Raw genomic sequence first — 16,716 nt, 5'->3', positions numbered from 1 at the left:
TGAGCCGAACACCCCCCGGTTCGGTTCGCACCAGAACTTGCGAACGACCCCCGCGTTCGGCACGAACGTTAGAACCCCATTGAAGTCTATGGGACTCGAACGTTCGAATTGGAAAGTGCTAATTTTAACGGCTAATATGCAAGATAGTGTGCTAAAAAGGGTTTGGCGATCTGCCTCCTGCCTCAGGGGACATGGGTCACTACAAAAAAAAGTTTTAAAAACTACCGTTTTGGCGGGAGCACTGATTTTAATGACGATTAAAGTGAAAAAAAAAGTGAAATATTCCTTTAAATATGGTGCCTGGGGGGTGTCTATAGTATGCCTGTGAAGTGCCACGTGTTTCCCGTGTTTAGAACAGTCCCTGCACAAAATGACATTAAACGGAAATAACACCATTTAAAACTGCTTGCGGTTTTAATGTTATATCTGGTTCCTGCAATATGGTTGAAAATCATTCAGAAAAATGGCATGGGTAGCCCTCCCTGCCCATTACCAGCCTATTTGGGTCTTGTACGCATATTAAGGGGAACCCCGTACCCATATTAAAAAAAGGAAATGCGTGTGGCCCCCAGGCCCTATATACTCAGAACAGCAGTATACAGGCGGTGCAAACAAGACAGGGACTGTGTAGGTTTGTTGTGTTAAGTTGAATCTGTTTGTCATTTTCAACCGGTACATTTTTAAAGTGTAGCTCCAGTCAAAAAAAATATCTTTAAGCTTTTTGGAAAACATAGGGAAGGGTTATCACCCCTGTATAATTTGTTTTGTCGTCCATCTTTTTTCATCTCACTTGCTGTTGTCTCCTTCCGTTTGCAAGTAGGAGATGTTTGTAAATTGGATGTTTGAAAGTAGGGGCCTGCCCTATATGCTCTGCAGAAATGGCGGAACAAGGTGTTGGTTTTGCAACAACATTGTAAGCCTTCAAAGTGACTCTTGGTGGCCGCTGGAGCGCCCTGCTGTGAACGATTATATCAAGAATTGTAATTACATGCCATTGTTGAACAGTGGTAGAAAAATTGACCTTTGGTGGTTGTGGTGCTGGTGCCACAACACTATAAGTCCTCACCGTTACTCTGGGTGGGCACAGGAAGGGGCCCTCCTGTGAAATATTATATCAAGAATTGTAATTACATGTCCCTGTTAAACAGGGGCAGAAAAATTGGGCCTTAGGCACTGGTGCCATCACACTGCAACCTCTGCCATACACTCTAGTTTTATTGCAGGAATTAGCCCTGCTGCAAAGCATTGCATCAAAAATTGTACTTAAACGCCCCTGTTAAACAGGGGCAGAAAAATTGGGCCTTAGGCACTGGTGCCATCACACTGCAACCTCTGCCATACACTCTAGTTTTATTGCAGGAATTAGCCCTGCTGCAAAGCATTGCATCAAAAATTGTACTTAAACGCCCCTGTTAAACAGGGGCAGAAAAATTGGGCCTTAGGCACTGGTGCCATCACACTGCAACCTCTGCCATACACTCTAGTTTTATTGCAGGAATTAGCCCTGCTGCAAAGCATTGCATCAAAAATTGTACTTAAACGCCCCTGTTAAACAGGGGCAGAAAAATTGGGCCTTAGGCACTGGTGCCATCACACTGCAACCTCTGCCATACACTCTAGTTTTATTGCAGGAATTAGCCCTGCTGCAAAGCATTGCATCAAAAATTGTACTTAAACGCCCCTGTTAAACAGGGGCAGAAAAATTGGGCCTTAGGCACTGGTGCCATCACACTGCAACCTCTGCCATACACTCTAGTTTTATTGCAGGAATTAGCCCTGCTGCAAAGCATTGCATCAAAAATTGTACTTAAACACCCCTGTTAAACAGGGGCAGAAAAATTGGGCCTTAGGCACTGGTGCCATCACACTGCAACCTCTGCCATACACTCTAGTTTTTTTGCAGGAATTAGCCCTGCTGCAAAGCATTGCATCAAAAATTGTACTTAAACGCCCCTGTTAAACAGGGGCAGAAAAATTGGGCTGCTGGCATCACCCAGAACCAAAAATGTTCTTCCAACATATCAGCGGAGGAGGAAGAGGATAGACAATCAACATAACAGGACAGTCACTCAGCATCAGCATAGGCAGTCTTGAAGGGATGTGGTATTTCAAAAAAATTATTCGGTTACATCAGCTTCAGGTGCTTGGTAGCTGTGGGTGATCCAAGACTGATTCATCTTGATGAAGGTCAGTCGATCAACTGATTCGGTGGACAGGCGCACCCTGTGATCGGTAACGAAGCCACCAGCAGCACTGAAGGTGCGTTCCGAAAGAACGCTGGATGCAGGACAGGCCAGTAGCTCAATTGCATACTGTGCAAGCTCTGGCCAGTGATCCATCCTCAAGACCCAGTAAGCCAGAGGATTTTCAGTGGGAAAGGTGTCCAAGTCTGACCTTGCCCCTAGGTATTCCTGCACCATGTAAATTAGACGCTGGCGATGGGTGCTGGAACCAATCATACCTTGGGGCTGCGGACTAAAAAATTGTCTGAACGCATCAGTCAGACGGCCACCTTCTCCACCGCTCCTTCTGACTGATGCCTCAGCAACACGTTGTCCAGGACCAGGAGTTTGTGACCTCCCAGTCTCTGGGAACGCGTTGCACAGAGCTTTCTGCAAGGCCTCCCGGAGATGTCTCATCCTCTGCTCCCTCTGCGATGGCAAGATAAGGTCGGCAACCTTACCCTTGTACCGTGGATCAAGGAGAGTGGCCAGCCAGTAATGGTCCCTCTCCTTGATCCGAAGAATACGAGGATCCTTCCGCAGGCTTTGCAGGATCAGGGAGGCCATGCAGCGTAGGTTAGCTGAGGCATTCGGTCCGGAGTCCTCTGGGTCACTAAGGACAACATGATCCGCAGCTACCTCCTCCCAGCCACGTACAAGTCCACGTGTTTCTTGGGACTGTAAATCATCCCTATAAGACTGCTGCTGCTGATGCTGAGTGCCAGCCTCCACCTCCATGCTGACACAATGATCCTCCTCCTCCTCTTCCTCCTCCTCACCCTCTTCCTGTGTGATGGGTGGCACAGCAGGAACACTGTCTGGATAAAGGGGGCCTTGAGAGGCAAGGAAGTCCTCCTCTTCCTGCCTCTGTTCTGCCTCAAGTGCCCTGTCCATTATTCCACGCAGCGTATGCTCCAAGAGGTGGACAAGAGGTATAGTGTCACTGATGCATGCACTGTCACTGCTCACCATCCTTGTGGCCTCCTCAAACGGTGACAGGACAGTGCATGCATCCCTGATCATGCCCCACTGGCGTGGTGAGAAAAAACCAAGCTCTCCTGACCCTGTCCTGGTGCCGTAGTCGCACAGGTACTCATTGATGGCCCTCTGCTGCGTGTGCAGCCGCTGCAGCATGGCCAATGTTGAGTTCCATCTGGTGGGCATGTCACATATAAGGCGGTTCTTGGGCAGGTTCAACTCCTTTTGGAGCTCAGCCAGCCGAGCACAGGCATTAAATGATCGGCGGAAATGCACACAGACTCTCCTGGCCTGTTTCAGGACATCCTGTAAGCCGGGGTACCTGCCCAAGAACCGCTGCACCACCAGGTTAAGGACGTGAGCTACACAGGGCACATGGGTCAGTTGTCCCTGTCGGAGGGCGGAGAGGAGGTTGGTGCCATTGTCGCAAACCACCATTCCTGGCTTAAGCTGGCGTGGCGTCAACCACCTCTCGGCCTGCCCCTGCAGAGCTGACAAAACATCCGCCCCAGTGTGGCTCCTGTCCCCCAAACAAACCAGCGCAAGCACGGCATGGCATCGTTTTGCCTGCGTACTTGCGTAGCCCCTGCAACGCCTACGGAGCACCGCTGGTTCTGAGGACAGAGCACTGGAAGAGGCCGTGGAGGAAGAAGAAGAGGAGGGGGTGGAGGAGAGAGGTGTGTCACAACCAATAGTAGCATTTTGGAGGCGTGGTGGCGGAACAACCTCCAATACTACTGCACCTTGTCCTGCATCCTTCCCAGCAGCCAGAAGAGTGACCCAATGGGCCGTGAAAGACAGGTAACGTCCCTGTCCATGCCTGCTGGACCATGAGTCAGCGGTAATATGCACCTTACCGCTGACCGCCCTGTCCAGCGAGGCAAGGACATTGCCTTCCACATGCCGGTAGAGAGCCGGAATTGCCTTCCGTGAGAAAAAGTGGCGTTTGGGGACCTGCCACTGAGGAACCGCACATTGTACAAACTCACGGAAGGGGGCCGAATCTACCAACTGAAAAGGCAGCAGTTGAAGTGCTAGCAATTTAGCCAAGCTAGCATTCAACCGCTGGGCATGTGGATGGCTGGGAGTAAATTTCTTCCGCCGGTCCAGCAGCTGGGGCAGGGACATTTGTCTGCTATAATCGGACGTGGATGTACCACTAGCAGAGTTCCCGGAAGCACTTGGCTGTGACACACCTAATTCTACACCTTCATTCCTCTCAGAGCAGGTTTCAGAGAGGACTGAAGGTCTAGTGGGGTTGGAGATGCCAGCTGATGAGGAGCAAGGAGAGGTCCGCTTTGTTCTTTGGTGTGGGTCTTTGAGGTATGCTTGCCAAGGAGCTGCATGGCAGGTCAACATATGTCTGGTCAAGCATGTGGTGCCCAAGCGGCTGATGTTTTGGCCACGTGAGATACGCTTGAGACATATGTTGCAAATAGCAGTGGTGCGATCTGATGCACTCGTCTCAAAAAAGGCCCACACCAAAGAACTTTTAGAATAACGCGCAGAGGAAGCGCTCTGCGCAGAGGAAGCGCTCTGCGCAGGCGGAGCTCTGCGGTGTGATTCAGTCGGTGTGCTGCCCCTAAGCTGGCCCCCGGAGGGCATCCTGCCTCGTTGGACATGTGCCTCCTCCTCCTCCTCCTCCTCCTCCCTCCTTCCAGGCACCCACGTGGAGTCAGTGCCCTCATCATCCCCTCCCTCTTCATCGCTGTAGCAAACCTGGCAGTATGCTGCAGCTTGTGGAACATTACTGCCAGATTGCTGTCCTTCTTGAGCATCCCCTCTCTCTGTGCTCACGCTACTGCCTTCCTCTAGCTGAGTGTCATCATCAGAGCCCACCAAACACTGGGCATCCTCCTGGAGCATGTACCCAACACTGTGCTCAAAGAGTTCAGGAGACTCCTCAGGAGGACGTGGTGGGTCTAGGGAAGGAGTCACTGATGATGACATTGAGAGGAGGGACGACGATGTGTTGGCAGCTGCTTTTCTACTACCCTGAGACTGGGTGAGAGAGGATGAGGAGGATGAAGAGGGCTTGGTCATCCACTCTACCAAGTCGTTGGCATGTTGCGGTTCAACATGTCCAGCTGCAGAAAAGAAGGACAAGCATGTCCCATGGCCACGTGCTGATGACAATGCACCGCGTCCCCGACCAGCACTGTTGTCTCTAGACACAGAGCCTGCTTGCCCTCTTTTATCGGCTCGCGCCTGTCTGCCTCTCCTTGCTGGCCTTCCAGACATGGTAATGGCCTGAAGGGAGTTGGGTAAAACAGTAGTTGGGTAGTTTATATTGTGCTGGAGGCACACAACACCCACTAACTCCTGCAGATGCCTTTTTTATAGAACAGCAGAGTTAAAGGGGTATATACAGATGTATACTGTGCTGTGCTGGAAGCACACACAACTTCCAATAACTCCAGCAGATGCCAATCGGGCCCAAATACAGAACAGCTATGTAGGTGGATAATAGCGGTATGTACTGGGTACAGAGCAGGCACACAGCACGCACTATCTCCTGAGTGACACTGCTGACTGCAAGCTCTATTGTTAAAGATGGACCACTAGCTATATAGGTGAGGTGAATATCACGGTGTATACTGCGGTCAGGGCACGCAGACAATAACAAGAAAACAGCAGAGTTAAAGGGGTATATACAGATGTATACTGTGCTGTGCTGGAAGCACACACAACTTCCAATAACTCCAGCAGATGTCAATCGGGCCCAAATACAGAACAGCTATGTAGGTGGATAATAGCGGTATGTACTGGGTACAGAGCAGGCACACAGCACGCACTATCTCCTGAGTGACACTGCTGACTGCAAGCTCTATTGTTAAAGATGGACCACTAGCTATATAGGTGAGGTGAATATCACGGTGTATACTGCGGTCAGGGCACGCAGACAATAACAAGAAAACAGCAGAGTTAAAGGGGTATATACAGATGTATACTGTGCTGTGCTGGAAGCACACACAACTTCCAATAACTCCAGCAGATGCCAATCGGGCCCAAATACAGAACAGCTATGTAGGTGGATAATAGCGGTATGTACTGGGTACAGAGCAGGCACACAGCACGCACTATCTCCTGAGTGACACTGCTGACTGCAAGCTCTATTGTTAAAGATGGACCACTAGCTATATAGGTGAGGTGAATATCACGGTGTATACTGCGGTCAGGGCACAAAGACAATAACAAGAAAACAGCAGAGTTAAAGGGGTATATACAGATGTATACTGTGCTGTGCTGGAGGCACACACAACTTCCAATAACTCCAGCAAATGACAATCGGGCTCAAATAGAGAACAGCTATGTAGGTGTATATAGTGGTATGTACTGGGTACAGCGCACGCAGACAGCACGCACTAACACTACTGACTGCAAGCTCTATTATTAAAGCTAGATCACTAGCTATATAGGTGAGGTGAATATAGTGGTGTATACTGCGGTCAGGGCACAGACAGTAACCACTACACAAGAGCAAAATAGTAAATCAGCCAAAAACGATTGGTGTGTAACTGTGTTGAAGGTACACAGAACACCCACTGCTTCAGATGCTAACAAACACTACACGAGGCCGCCTGAAAGGCAGCTTTATATAGTGTGGGGCGTGCACTACACAGTCTGAGCTATGATTGGCCACAGGCAGGATGCCTGTGGCCAACCATTGCTCTTCCCGCTACTGGCGCTGCGATTGGCCAAGCATGCGGGGTCACAGTGCATGCTTGGCCAATCGTGAGACAGCAATGCATTGCGCCATCGCAGTGCATTGTGGGCCACACGAATTTTGCCGCGAACGGCCCAAACGTTCGGAATTCGGCGAACGCACGAACGACCAATGTTCGAGTCGAACATGCGTTCGACTCGAACACGAAGCTCATCCCTACCCAGGAGCCTGGATTCACTAGATCTGGTCTCCCACAGTACACAGAACATGGAAATGCAATTATTTTAGTAAATATAACCTGCTAAATAACATCTCTCATCAGCAGTTTATAGCAGTCTTGTGACTTCTATCAGCTCCTAGTAAAGCTTGTAGGAGTTTTCATTCTCCTCTGATCCTCTGTCTGGATGTGTCTGGACAATGCTGATTGGCCCTGTGCTGACGACATGCATTCTCCCAACAAATAAAAAAAAACACTCCAGCAATACACACCAAACTGAGCATGTGCAGCCCGTCCCCTGGCTCTGTAAATATCAGGTTATTTTTTGGAGACGGTAGAAGAAGAGGAGGATCAGAGAAGACAGGATCAAACAGCCTTTCATACACAATGCAGAGGATTAACCCCTTAGGTTCCACAGTGAGTATAACAAGCATGCTTTACTGCATAAAAAAAACAGATTTTACTGTTGTGGGTTTAGCAACACTTTAAGTCCTACCTATCTTAACCACTTCAATACCGGGCACTTTTACCCCCTTCCTGCCAAGGCCAATCTTCAGCTTTCAGTGCTGTCACAGTTTGAATGACAATTGTGCGGGCATGCAACACTGTAACCAAACTAAATTTGTATAATTTTTTTCACAGAACTGGTGCTTTCTTTTGGTGGTATTTAATCACCACTGGGTTTTTTACTTTTTGCTAAATAAACAAAAAAAGACAAAAACAGTTTGGGAAAAGATTTGTTTTTCTCTCCCCCTCACTTCGAAGTCTCACTGGCTTGCTAGGGCAGCTGTAGCCACTGGCTCCCACTGCTGTCAATCAAAACCAGTGACAAGAGAGTGAGGGGCTTTCAATGGATGCAGCAGCAGGGCTCGGGACTCAGGACTATTTACAAATGATTTGCCGTTCGGTTTATTTATCCTTGTGAGGCAGGCACTCCTGCCAGAGAGCACAGCTGGACCTGACCAGTTTTAGCAGCAGTAGCACAGACAGGTCAAAAACACTCCCCCGGCCTCCTGATTGGACAATGCAGGAGAGAAGCTTGGTGATGACTCGTCAATCCCCTCACATTTTGTTTTCTTCTATTCAAATGCTGCCTGCAAATGTGCACTGCAGCAGAGTCTGATTCCTAGAGCCGGTGTTGTGACATATAGAGTCCGGCCATCGAAAAGTGTCCATCTCAGGCGCAGCGCTTGCGCAGTACGGAGCAGAAGGAGATTAGGAAAATCTCAGAGGATGAATGGCGCCTGCGCCGTGAGTCGAGGTGCAAGCCCCACCATCCAAGTGAACGTAGGGTTGCACATATTAGAGGGCCCCTCGCGGGCTCCCTTCGCCCGCCACGCTTCGGACAGGGCCTCGCTTCGCTCGCCACACTTCGGGTACGGCCTCGCTTTGCTCGGCTCTTTTTATTCTAACTCTATGTCCACTTGGATGGTGGGGCTAGAACTTGGACTCACGACGCAGGCGCCGTTCATCTTCTGCTGTTTTCTGAATGTGCTTATCCTGTGTACTGCGCATGCACAGTACACAGCGGCCACTATCCGACGGGGGACATTATCCAACTGGACACCGGCTCTTTCTCTTTCATTCTGAGTGCTGCTGCTTGGAGGATCCAGATGGCTGATATCAAAGCACATTCACTCACTTAAAAATAAAATGAAAAATAAATGTAATGTTCTTTTCTAGTGCATTTGCATTAATGCACGGCATGGTGTTTCTGCATTAAAGCCCAGCTCCAGGATATCTGAAAACTCCTCCTTGCATTGGGGCTGCAGTTGTAAAAGCATTTAACTTACCCTTCCTTCGCCCCCCCGACAGATGTCGCTTCCCCATGCTCCGGCAGTAGACTGTCCCCACTGTCATCACATCATATGCAGGGCTAGAGGCATTGGTCTTGATAATATCACAACCTTAGACCGCTGAAGCATGGGGGAGAAGAGGCTGCGGTGACCGGTCTAGCAGCGTGGAGGATCAGGTAAGTATATCCCCCCTCCCTCCACAGACCTAAATCTGTAGTTAGAGCTTGCAGTGCAGGTGTAGCCCCACTGCTAGGAGGAATTTTTAAAAAGGAGCTCTAGCCCCCCCCAAAAAAGAATTAAAAGTCAGCAGGTACAAATACTGTAGCTGCTGACTTATAGTATAAGGACACTTACCTGTCCATGGGTCCAGAGATGTCCTCGCTCGAGCCAATTCCTCAATCCGCTTCGGGTACAGGCCCCAACATTACAAGTAAGGGAAAACATGAAGAGGAGCCGTTTTCCTACTGCACATGAGTGAGTCGCGCTGAGCCTTGTGCATGGTTCCACAGTCTTCTGGGACACATCACAGGTCCCAGAAGACTGCGGGAGAAGGAGGGGGGGTGCGGAACTTCTGGCTCAGTTCGCCGTGGCAACAAAGAAATAACCCCTCTGAGAACGTGACTTTAAAGGCGATGTAAACACCAATTAAAAAATAAATTTTATTACAAATTAAGTTTGTGCAAATACAAATACATAGATATGAATACTGAGTAATGTTGATACAGATACTTAGGCTCCTTTCACACTGGGGGGGTGGGTGCGCAGGTGGTAAAACGCTGATATGTTTATCGCCGCTTTACCGTCAATTTTGCATCGCTATTCAGCCGATAGCAGGTTGCTTTTACCCCCCGCTTGCAGCCGAGAAAGGGTTAAAACCACCGCAAATTGCTGCTGCAGCAGCGCTATGCTAGCGGTATAGCCGTGCTGCCCTATTGATTTCAATGAGCAGGAGTGGCGAAGGAGCGGTGTCCTTCACCGCTCCAAAGATGCTGCTAGCAGGACTTTTTTTTGTGTCCTAGCAGCGCACCGCTCCAGTGTGAAAGCCTTCGGGGCTTTCACATCGGAGACACAGCAGCAGAGGCTCTTTCAGGGCGCTTTGCAGGCGCTATTTTTAGCACTGTAGCACCTGCAAAGTGTCCCAGTGTGAAAGGGGTCTTAGTATTTCTGGCCTGAAATGCCTTTCTTCAGGGGTGATAACATGGAGATCTGTATTCGTATAATAACTCATTTAGCATATTGTGTTATGCACTTAAAAATAAGAGACCCATAAGTGGTCAGTTGCAAAAAAGGAGAGCCGGACAGAGAAAGATGGAGAAATAGCGCCCCCCCAGGTCAAATTTTCCTCTACAGAGGTCCACCTCATAGAGGGCCACAGATATGAGGCATCACAGACAATGTACCTGGAGTATTGTGTTTAGTTTGTAGCTCATATGGCTTTGTCCATGGCCAGAGTGAGCCAATTCAAGCCTCTAGAGCAGTGATGGAGAACCTCGACACCCCAGATTTTTTTGGAATTACATTTCCCATGATGCTCAACTACACTGCAGAGTGCATAAGCATCATGGGAAATGTAGTTCCAAAACATCTGGGGTGCCAAGGTTCGCCATCACTGCTCTAGAGAGATTCCCTACTCTCATGGGACTTGTCGTTTCAAAACAGCTGGAGGGCAGAGGTTGCCTACCCCTGCCCTGCTTGAAGGGCATTCCCCTGGTACCCCCAGGCTTGCAGTCTGTGTAGTGTCTCCTCCATCACGGCTCTGCTGCAGTTCACCACAGTGATCTGAGCTGGTAGTAGTATAGGGTACCTGTAAAAATCAGGTACCCGTCCCCCCCCCAAAAAAAGTGCCAAATGTAGCAGTGGAAGGGGGGAGGGTACAAACAAGTGGAATTCCCCCTTTTAGGTGGAGCTCTGCTTTAAGTTTCCCAGTGTTGGGCTCTACAGCAGAACTCCAGGCAAGCTGCTAAAGAAACAGTTGGAAAAAAAAATTTGATTCGCATTCCTGCCACACTGAATAGCCTGATCGAAAAACCTTTTGGCAGGTAGAAGCATTCTTCTATAACCATTCACTCTTCCATTTTAAAAGCATATCATTACCATGCAGTTTCCGTGTTGGTAGTAGCAGGCAGTGTGATGGCCATATTTGACCGTGAGCGATCTGTGCCTTATTATTTTTAATCAGCGCTGCGTAAACGCTGACAAATCCATGAATAAATCCAGATTCATTTTGGTGCACGAGTAATTGCAAAGATAAAAACAAAAATAGTCTTTATGGTTAAGTTTACTCTCTAATGTGCAGATGCCATGTGGGGTTTTATTTTGTCGTTTTATTATTTTGCTAGTGAGGATTTAAACGGTGACACGGGTTGTTGCAATGCAGTGGGAAGACGCATATTGATTCCTTAGCTAACAGTGCTCTCTGGTGTTCACATGTCTTCTCTCTCGTCCTTTCCTCTACAGGTTTCCTTCTGTGCGGTGTATCTCCAGGTCCTGGCCGGTGAGGGGCCTTGACCCCCAGTCTCTGTGACCTGCCTCCCCCTATCTAGGCAGAGCCTGGAATCCCCGGCCTGCTGCAATGGGTGGGTTCTGAACGCTGGTAAGAGGTGACTGTGTTGAGCTGTGCTGTGTTTCTCCTGCTCCTCTCTGTCTGTATACTGATCTCTCTTCCTGTCTGCTTTTGCTGTTCTCTGTGCTGTCGGGGTGTCCTCATCAGGTAATGAGGAGCACTGGGGTCAGCCTACCCTGGAGATGCTGAAGAGAAGGGACATTCTGGCTATTGTACTGATCGTTCTTCCCTGGACTTTGCTCATCACAGTATGGCACCACAGTACTCTGTCCCCGTTGCTCACTGCACACAAGGGTGAGGAGACTCTGTGACCCCCCCCCCCCCCCCCAACTTAGAATTGTCCTGTTGTGTCACTGACCACCACTGACCTCATACTCATCAACCCTCTTACCAGTCTATGGTGCATGTTCTCATCCTCTGCCAACATATCCCCATGTCATCCAACAGGATATTTCTGAAAACTGTTCTAAGAACACAGGTTGGCCCGGTTTCATTTCCAGTTCTGTAATTTGTAATTAAAGCGTAACTAAGCGAAGATCTTTTATGTTATAGGGAAAATCTAGAATTGCTAATTGTAACTAAACAGTACCCTGAAAATCAACCTTTTTTCGCTGCAATTTCTCCAGAAGAATACTAGTGCACTTCCCGGTATGTGAGTGTGCCTAGGTACGCCTTTCACTACAGCTTCATAGTTGTATATCTGCAGTGTGAGATCTAAGGCACTGCTGCCCCTAAATGCTCATCTCAGGAGATTTTCAGTGAAATTCGGTGATGTTACTACTGCATACCTCCCAACTTTTTGAGATGGGAATGAGGGACACCTATCAGCAAAAGTATGCAGGCATAGGACACACCCCTTTCCACGCCCCCTTAGTAGTGGTAAAAAAAGCACTTGTGGGTTTAACCAATCTTGCTTTTTGGACAATTCTTCCTAAGGCTGGATTCACACCTATGCATGCATTTTTTGCACTTTTTGCATTTTGCAGATAGGAAACAATGGATAGGAAACAATGTTAAATGGACTGTAGTGCAAATCTGCAAAATGCATAGGCGTGAATCGTGCCTTAGGCTGGATTAACACTTATGCATTTTTAGTGCTTTTTGCATTTTGCAGATTTGCACTACAGAACGTCTTCCATAGGAAACCATGTTAAATGGACTGTAGTGCAAATCTGCGAAATGCAAAAAGCACTAAAAATGCATAGGTGTGAATCCAGCCTTAGAAATCAGATGAAAGATTTAGGGCTGGAAAACACTTTTTGATAGATAAAAAGTGCATTTTATATACAACTATATAGATCAGACCAAAATGAGGGACAAATGAGGGACAGAGGGAGATTGCTCCAAATCAGGGACAGTCCCTCAAAATCAGGGACAGTTGGGAGCTATGCTACTATACTGCTCATGGTTCTCCTTGCCATGCTCTGACATGAGGAAGAAATGCACTGTCTCCACCAAGATGGGCATCCAAACACAAAGACGCAGTGCATAAAAAGGCAGGGTAGGTCAATAATGGGGGAGATCACATAAAGGGAGACCACAGCAATACTGGGGACTAGTCCTTTATACTATGGGGGTTATTTACTAAAGGAAAATCCACTTTTCACTGAAAGTGCACTTGGAAGTAAAGTCGCTGTAGATCCGAGGGGGACATACAGGGGAAACAAAAAACAGCATTTTAGCTTGCACATGATTGGATGATAAAATCAGCAGAGCTTCCCCGTATTTCAGATCTACCCTTTAGATTTAGAGCGACCGCACTTCCAAGTGCACTTGCAGTGCAAAGTGGATTTGCCTTTCGTAAATGACCCCCAATGTCTGCCTTTTTATGGGCACAGCATCTAATTTGAAAGCAGTAAGTAGGGGAAGAGAAGACAGTTCCATTGAAAAGTGTTAGATAATTTGGAAGTTTCATGTTCAACTTGTGGGTTAGGTGCAGAATTGTGCAGTGGGCAGTAAACACACAGAGCCCAAGTCTGGTAGTAACAGCAAGTACAACAGGCCCAGTGGGGAAGCACACCCAATTGCAGCCACTTACAACTTTGTGGGAACAGTTGGGGATGGCCCTTCCAACATGACTGCACACCAGTGCACAAAGCAATGTCCATAAAGACATGGATGAGGGAGTTTGGGGTGGAGGAACTTGACTGGCCTGCTCAGAGTCCTGATCTCAACCTGATAGAACACCTTTTGGGATGTATTAGCCCTTGTACACGCGGTCGGAGATTCCGACGGAATGTGTCTGATCGGACCGTTTTGTCGGATATTCCGACTGTGTTTGGTCTACATCGGACTGTTTCCGTCGGAGTATCCGACGGACCAAATTTTCCGACAAAATGCTCCGATCGGACATACTCCGATCATGTGTAGAGAATTCCGATCGGACCAAGTGCCACGCATGCTCAGATCAAATTCCTACACCAAAGCTATTGGCTACTAGCGTGAATGTAGTCCCGTCGTAACGAAATAACGTCATCACGTCGGATTTTCCGACAACTTTGTCCGACCGTGTTTATGCAACAGTTTCGGACAAAATCTTTCGGACAAAATCTGACGGATTTGGTAGTCAGAATCTCCGACCGTGTGTACAAGGGCTTAGATTGGAGACTGCAGGCCAGGCCTTCTCATCCACATCAGTGTCTGACCTCACAAATGTGCTTCTGGAAGAATGGTTAAACATTCCCATAGACACACTCCTAAACCTTGTGGACAGCCTTCTCAGAGGAGTTGAAGCTGTTGTAGGCGGGCCAACTCAATATTGAACCCTACAGACTAAGACTGGGATGCCATTAAAGTTCACGTGCGTGTAAAGACGGGCATCCCAATACTTTTGGTAATATAGTGTATATATATATAATTTACATTTCTGGGATGCATTCAGTTCTTTATGTCTGTACACCCTTAGGTACTGCAGATTGGATATCGAAGGGTTTCCTCCAGTCTGATATCTCTATGTACAAAGCATGTGTTTCTCATTTAAAAAAGGGGGTATTGGATTACTATGGGCAATATTTCTTCATCTGCCCAGTTCTATCGGTTTTCAGAAATGTTCTCTCATATCTTTGTTGTTGTATATTTTTGTCATTGTAATAGAATGTTGTGCATAAGGGGAATCTATCACAAAGGTATATAGCTGGGCCAGAAGCCACTGATAGAAGCTGTAATCCTCAGAGTGGCCTGGCGTTGAGTGTATTAAACCTTACCTGTAACCGATGCCAAGAACTGATATGAGACCCAGAGAGTGAGATATCATCTCCCATCAGAATTATGGGAGCCAGCATCTACCTTTGTGATTTACACCCTTCAGCAGCATATCACATTACATTGAGATGTATGCTTTTTACATTCTGCCCATCCACATGATTTAAGGTGTTCACAATATAGACTGACCCAGGACTGAAATGGAAATACGTCAGTCACACTTTTTTGTTGGCAGACCTTTATTAACTCCAGTGCAGCTTAATCATTCACAAGGGAGCAGTCACATTAGTGAGAATCCAGCCTATCCATTCACCATAGTTCGGTGACATCACTGAGAATCCAGTCTATCCATTCACCGTAGATCGGTGACATCACTGAGAATCCAGCCTATCCATTCACAAGACAGCAGTCACATCACTGAGAATCCAGCCTATCCATTCACCATAGATCAGTGACATCACTGTGAATCCAACCTATCCATTCACCATAGATCAGTGACATCACTGAGAATCCAGCCTATCCATTCACCATAGATCAGTGACATCACTGAGAATCCAGCCTATCAATTCACCATAGATTAGTGACATCACTGAGAATCCACCCTATCCATTCACCATAGATCAGTGACATCACTGAGAATCCAGCCTATCCATTCACCATAGATCAGTGACATCACTGAGAATCCAGCCTATCCATTCACCATAGATCAGTGACATCACTGAGAATCCAGCCTATCCATTCACCATAGAACAGTAACATCACTGAGAATCCAGCCTATCCATTCACCATAGATCAGTAACATCACTGAGAATCCAGCCTATCCATTCACCATAGATCTGTGACATCACTGAGAATCCAGCCAATCCATTCACAAGGCAGAAGTCACATTACCAAGAATGCAGCCTATCCATTCACTATAGATAACTGAGAATGCAGCCTATCCATTCACTACAGATCAGGACATCACTGACAATGCAGCCTATCAATTCACTAGAAGGCAGTGACCTCACTAAGAACACAACCTACCCAAACTCAAGAGACCAGTGACATTGCTAAAAATTCAGCCTCCCCGGTCATTAAGGACCAGTGACAATGCAGCCTATTCATTTACTATAATGCCGCGTACACACGGTCGGAGAATCCGTCGGAATGCGTCTTATCGGACCGTGTCGTCAGATAATCCGACTGTGTGTGGTATGCATCGGACTGATTCCGTCCGAATCTCCGTCGGACCCAATTTTCCAACATGTTGGAAATATTTCCCGACCAACTGGGCCGGTCGGATGTAATCCGATCATGTGTAGAGAATTTTGATCGGACCAAGTGCCACGCATGCTCAGATCAAATTCCTACATCAAAGCTATTGGCTACTAGCCTGAATGTAGTCCCATCGTAACGAAATTACGTCATCACGTTCTGAAAGATCGGATTTTTCGACAACTTAGTCCGACCGTGTGTATGCAACAGTTTCGGACACAATCCGTCAGACTAAATCTGACGGACAAAATCCGACGGATTTGGTTGTGGAAATCTCCGACAGTGTGTACAGGTGCTAAGACTGCCAACAAACATTGATCACACAAACCCTATTTGCACTCAGTTAACAACTAGAATATTCTATATTCCTGAATCAGACTTACCAACCATGCTTCAGCCATGTTCCACTTCCATACCTATATACCAATCTACCACTCTCTTTCTTTTCACCACCTTTTACCTTCATTGTATATTTCATCTACTACTTCACTGATGAACATGTGCTTTGTCAATCTGCTTTTGGTTTGGGCTGTGCAATTTGCTGTTGTCTTGTTTTTCACCATTAGGATTAGATTTGGGAGACTCAAGAGGAGCCAATCATTTACATAGATTTGGGGAGACTCAAGAGGAGCCAATCGTTTACATAGATTTGGGGAGACTCAAGAGGAGCCAATCGTTTACATAGATTTGGGGAGACTCAAGAGGAGCCAATCGTTTACATAGATTTGGGGAGACTCAAGATGAACCAATAGTAATAAAAGAGAGCTGGGAGGGTTAAAGATGTAAGACATTTCCATAGCCCAATGTTTCTCAAA

At 47.5% G+C, this 16,716-nt stretch overlaps 1 protein-coding gene across 10 annotated transcripts in view; it reads left to right on the top strand.

Annotated features, from left to right (window-relative positions):
* The window catches only part of B3GAT1 (beta-1,3-glucuronyltransferase 1), a 113,462-nt gene that overhangs the window by 74,139 nt on the left and 22,607 nt on the right, over positions 1-16,716 (top strand). For 4 of the 10 annotated variants that reach the window (XM_077458011.1, XM_077458007.1, XM_077458008.1 and 1 more), the window contains 2 exons: positions 11,338-11,456; positions 11,591-11,737. In XM_077458011.1, the coding sequence (XP_077314137.1) occupies positions 11,453-11,456; positions 11,591-11,737 (151 nt within the window). In that variant the 5' untranslated portion in view covers positions 11,338-11,452. Of the gene's footprint in view, positions 1-11,337; positions 11,474-11,590; positions 11,738-16,716 lie in introns of all 10 variants that reach the window. The other 6 variants (XM_077458012.1, XM_077458013.1, XM_077458014.1 and 3 more) reach the window with 2 other exon arrangements.

This window comes from Lithobates pipiens, unplaced genomic scaffold, assembly GCF_037356315.1.
Source record: "Lithobates pipiens isolate NorthernLeopardFrog02 unplaced genomic scaffold, aLitPip1_a1.2 Scaffold_27, whole genome shotgun sequence".
Taxonomy (NCBI): Eukaryota; Metazoa; Chordata; class Amphibia; order Anura; family Ranidae; genus Lithobates; species Lithobates pipiens.
This window is presented reverse-complemented; position numbering and strand designations above follow the sequence as displayed.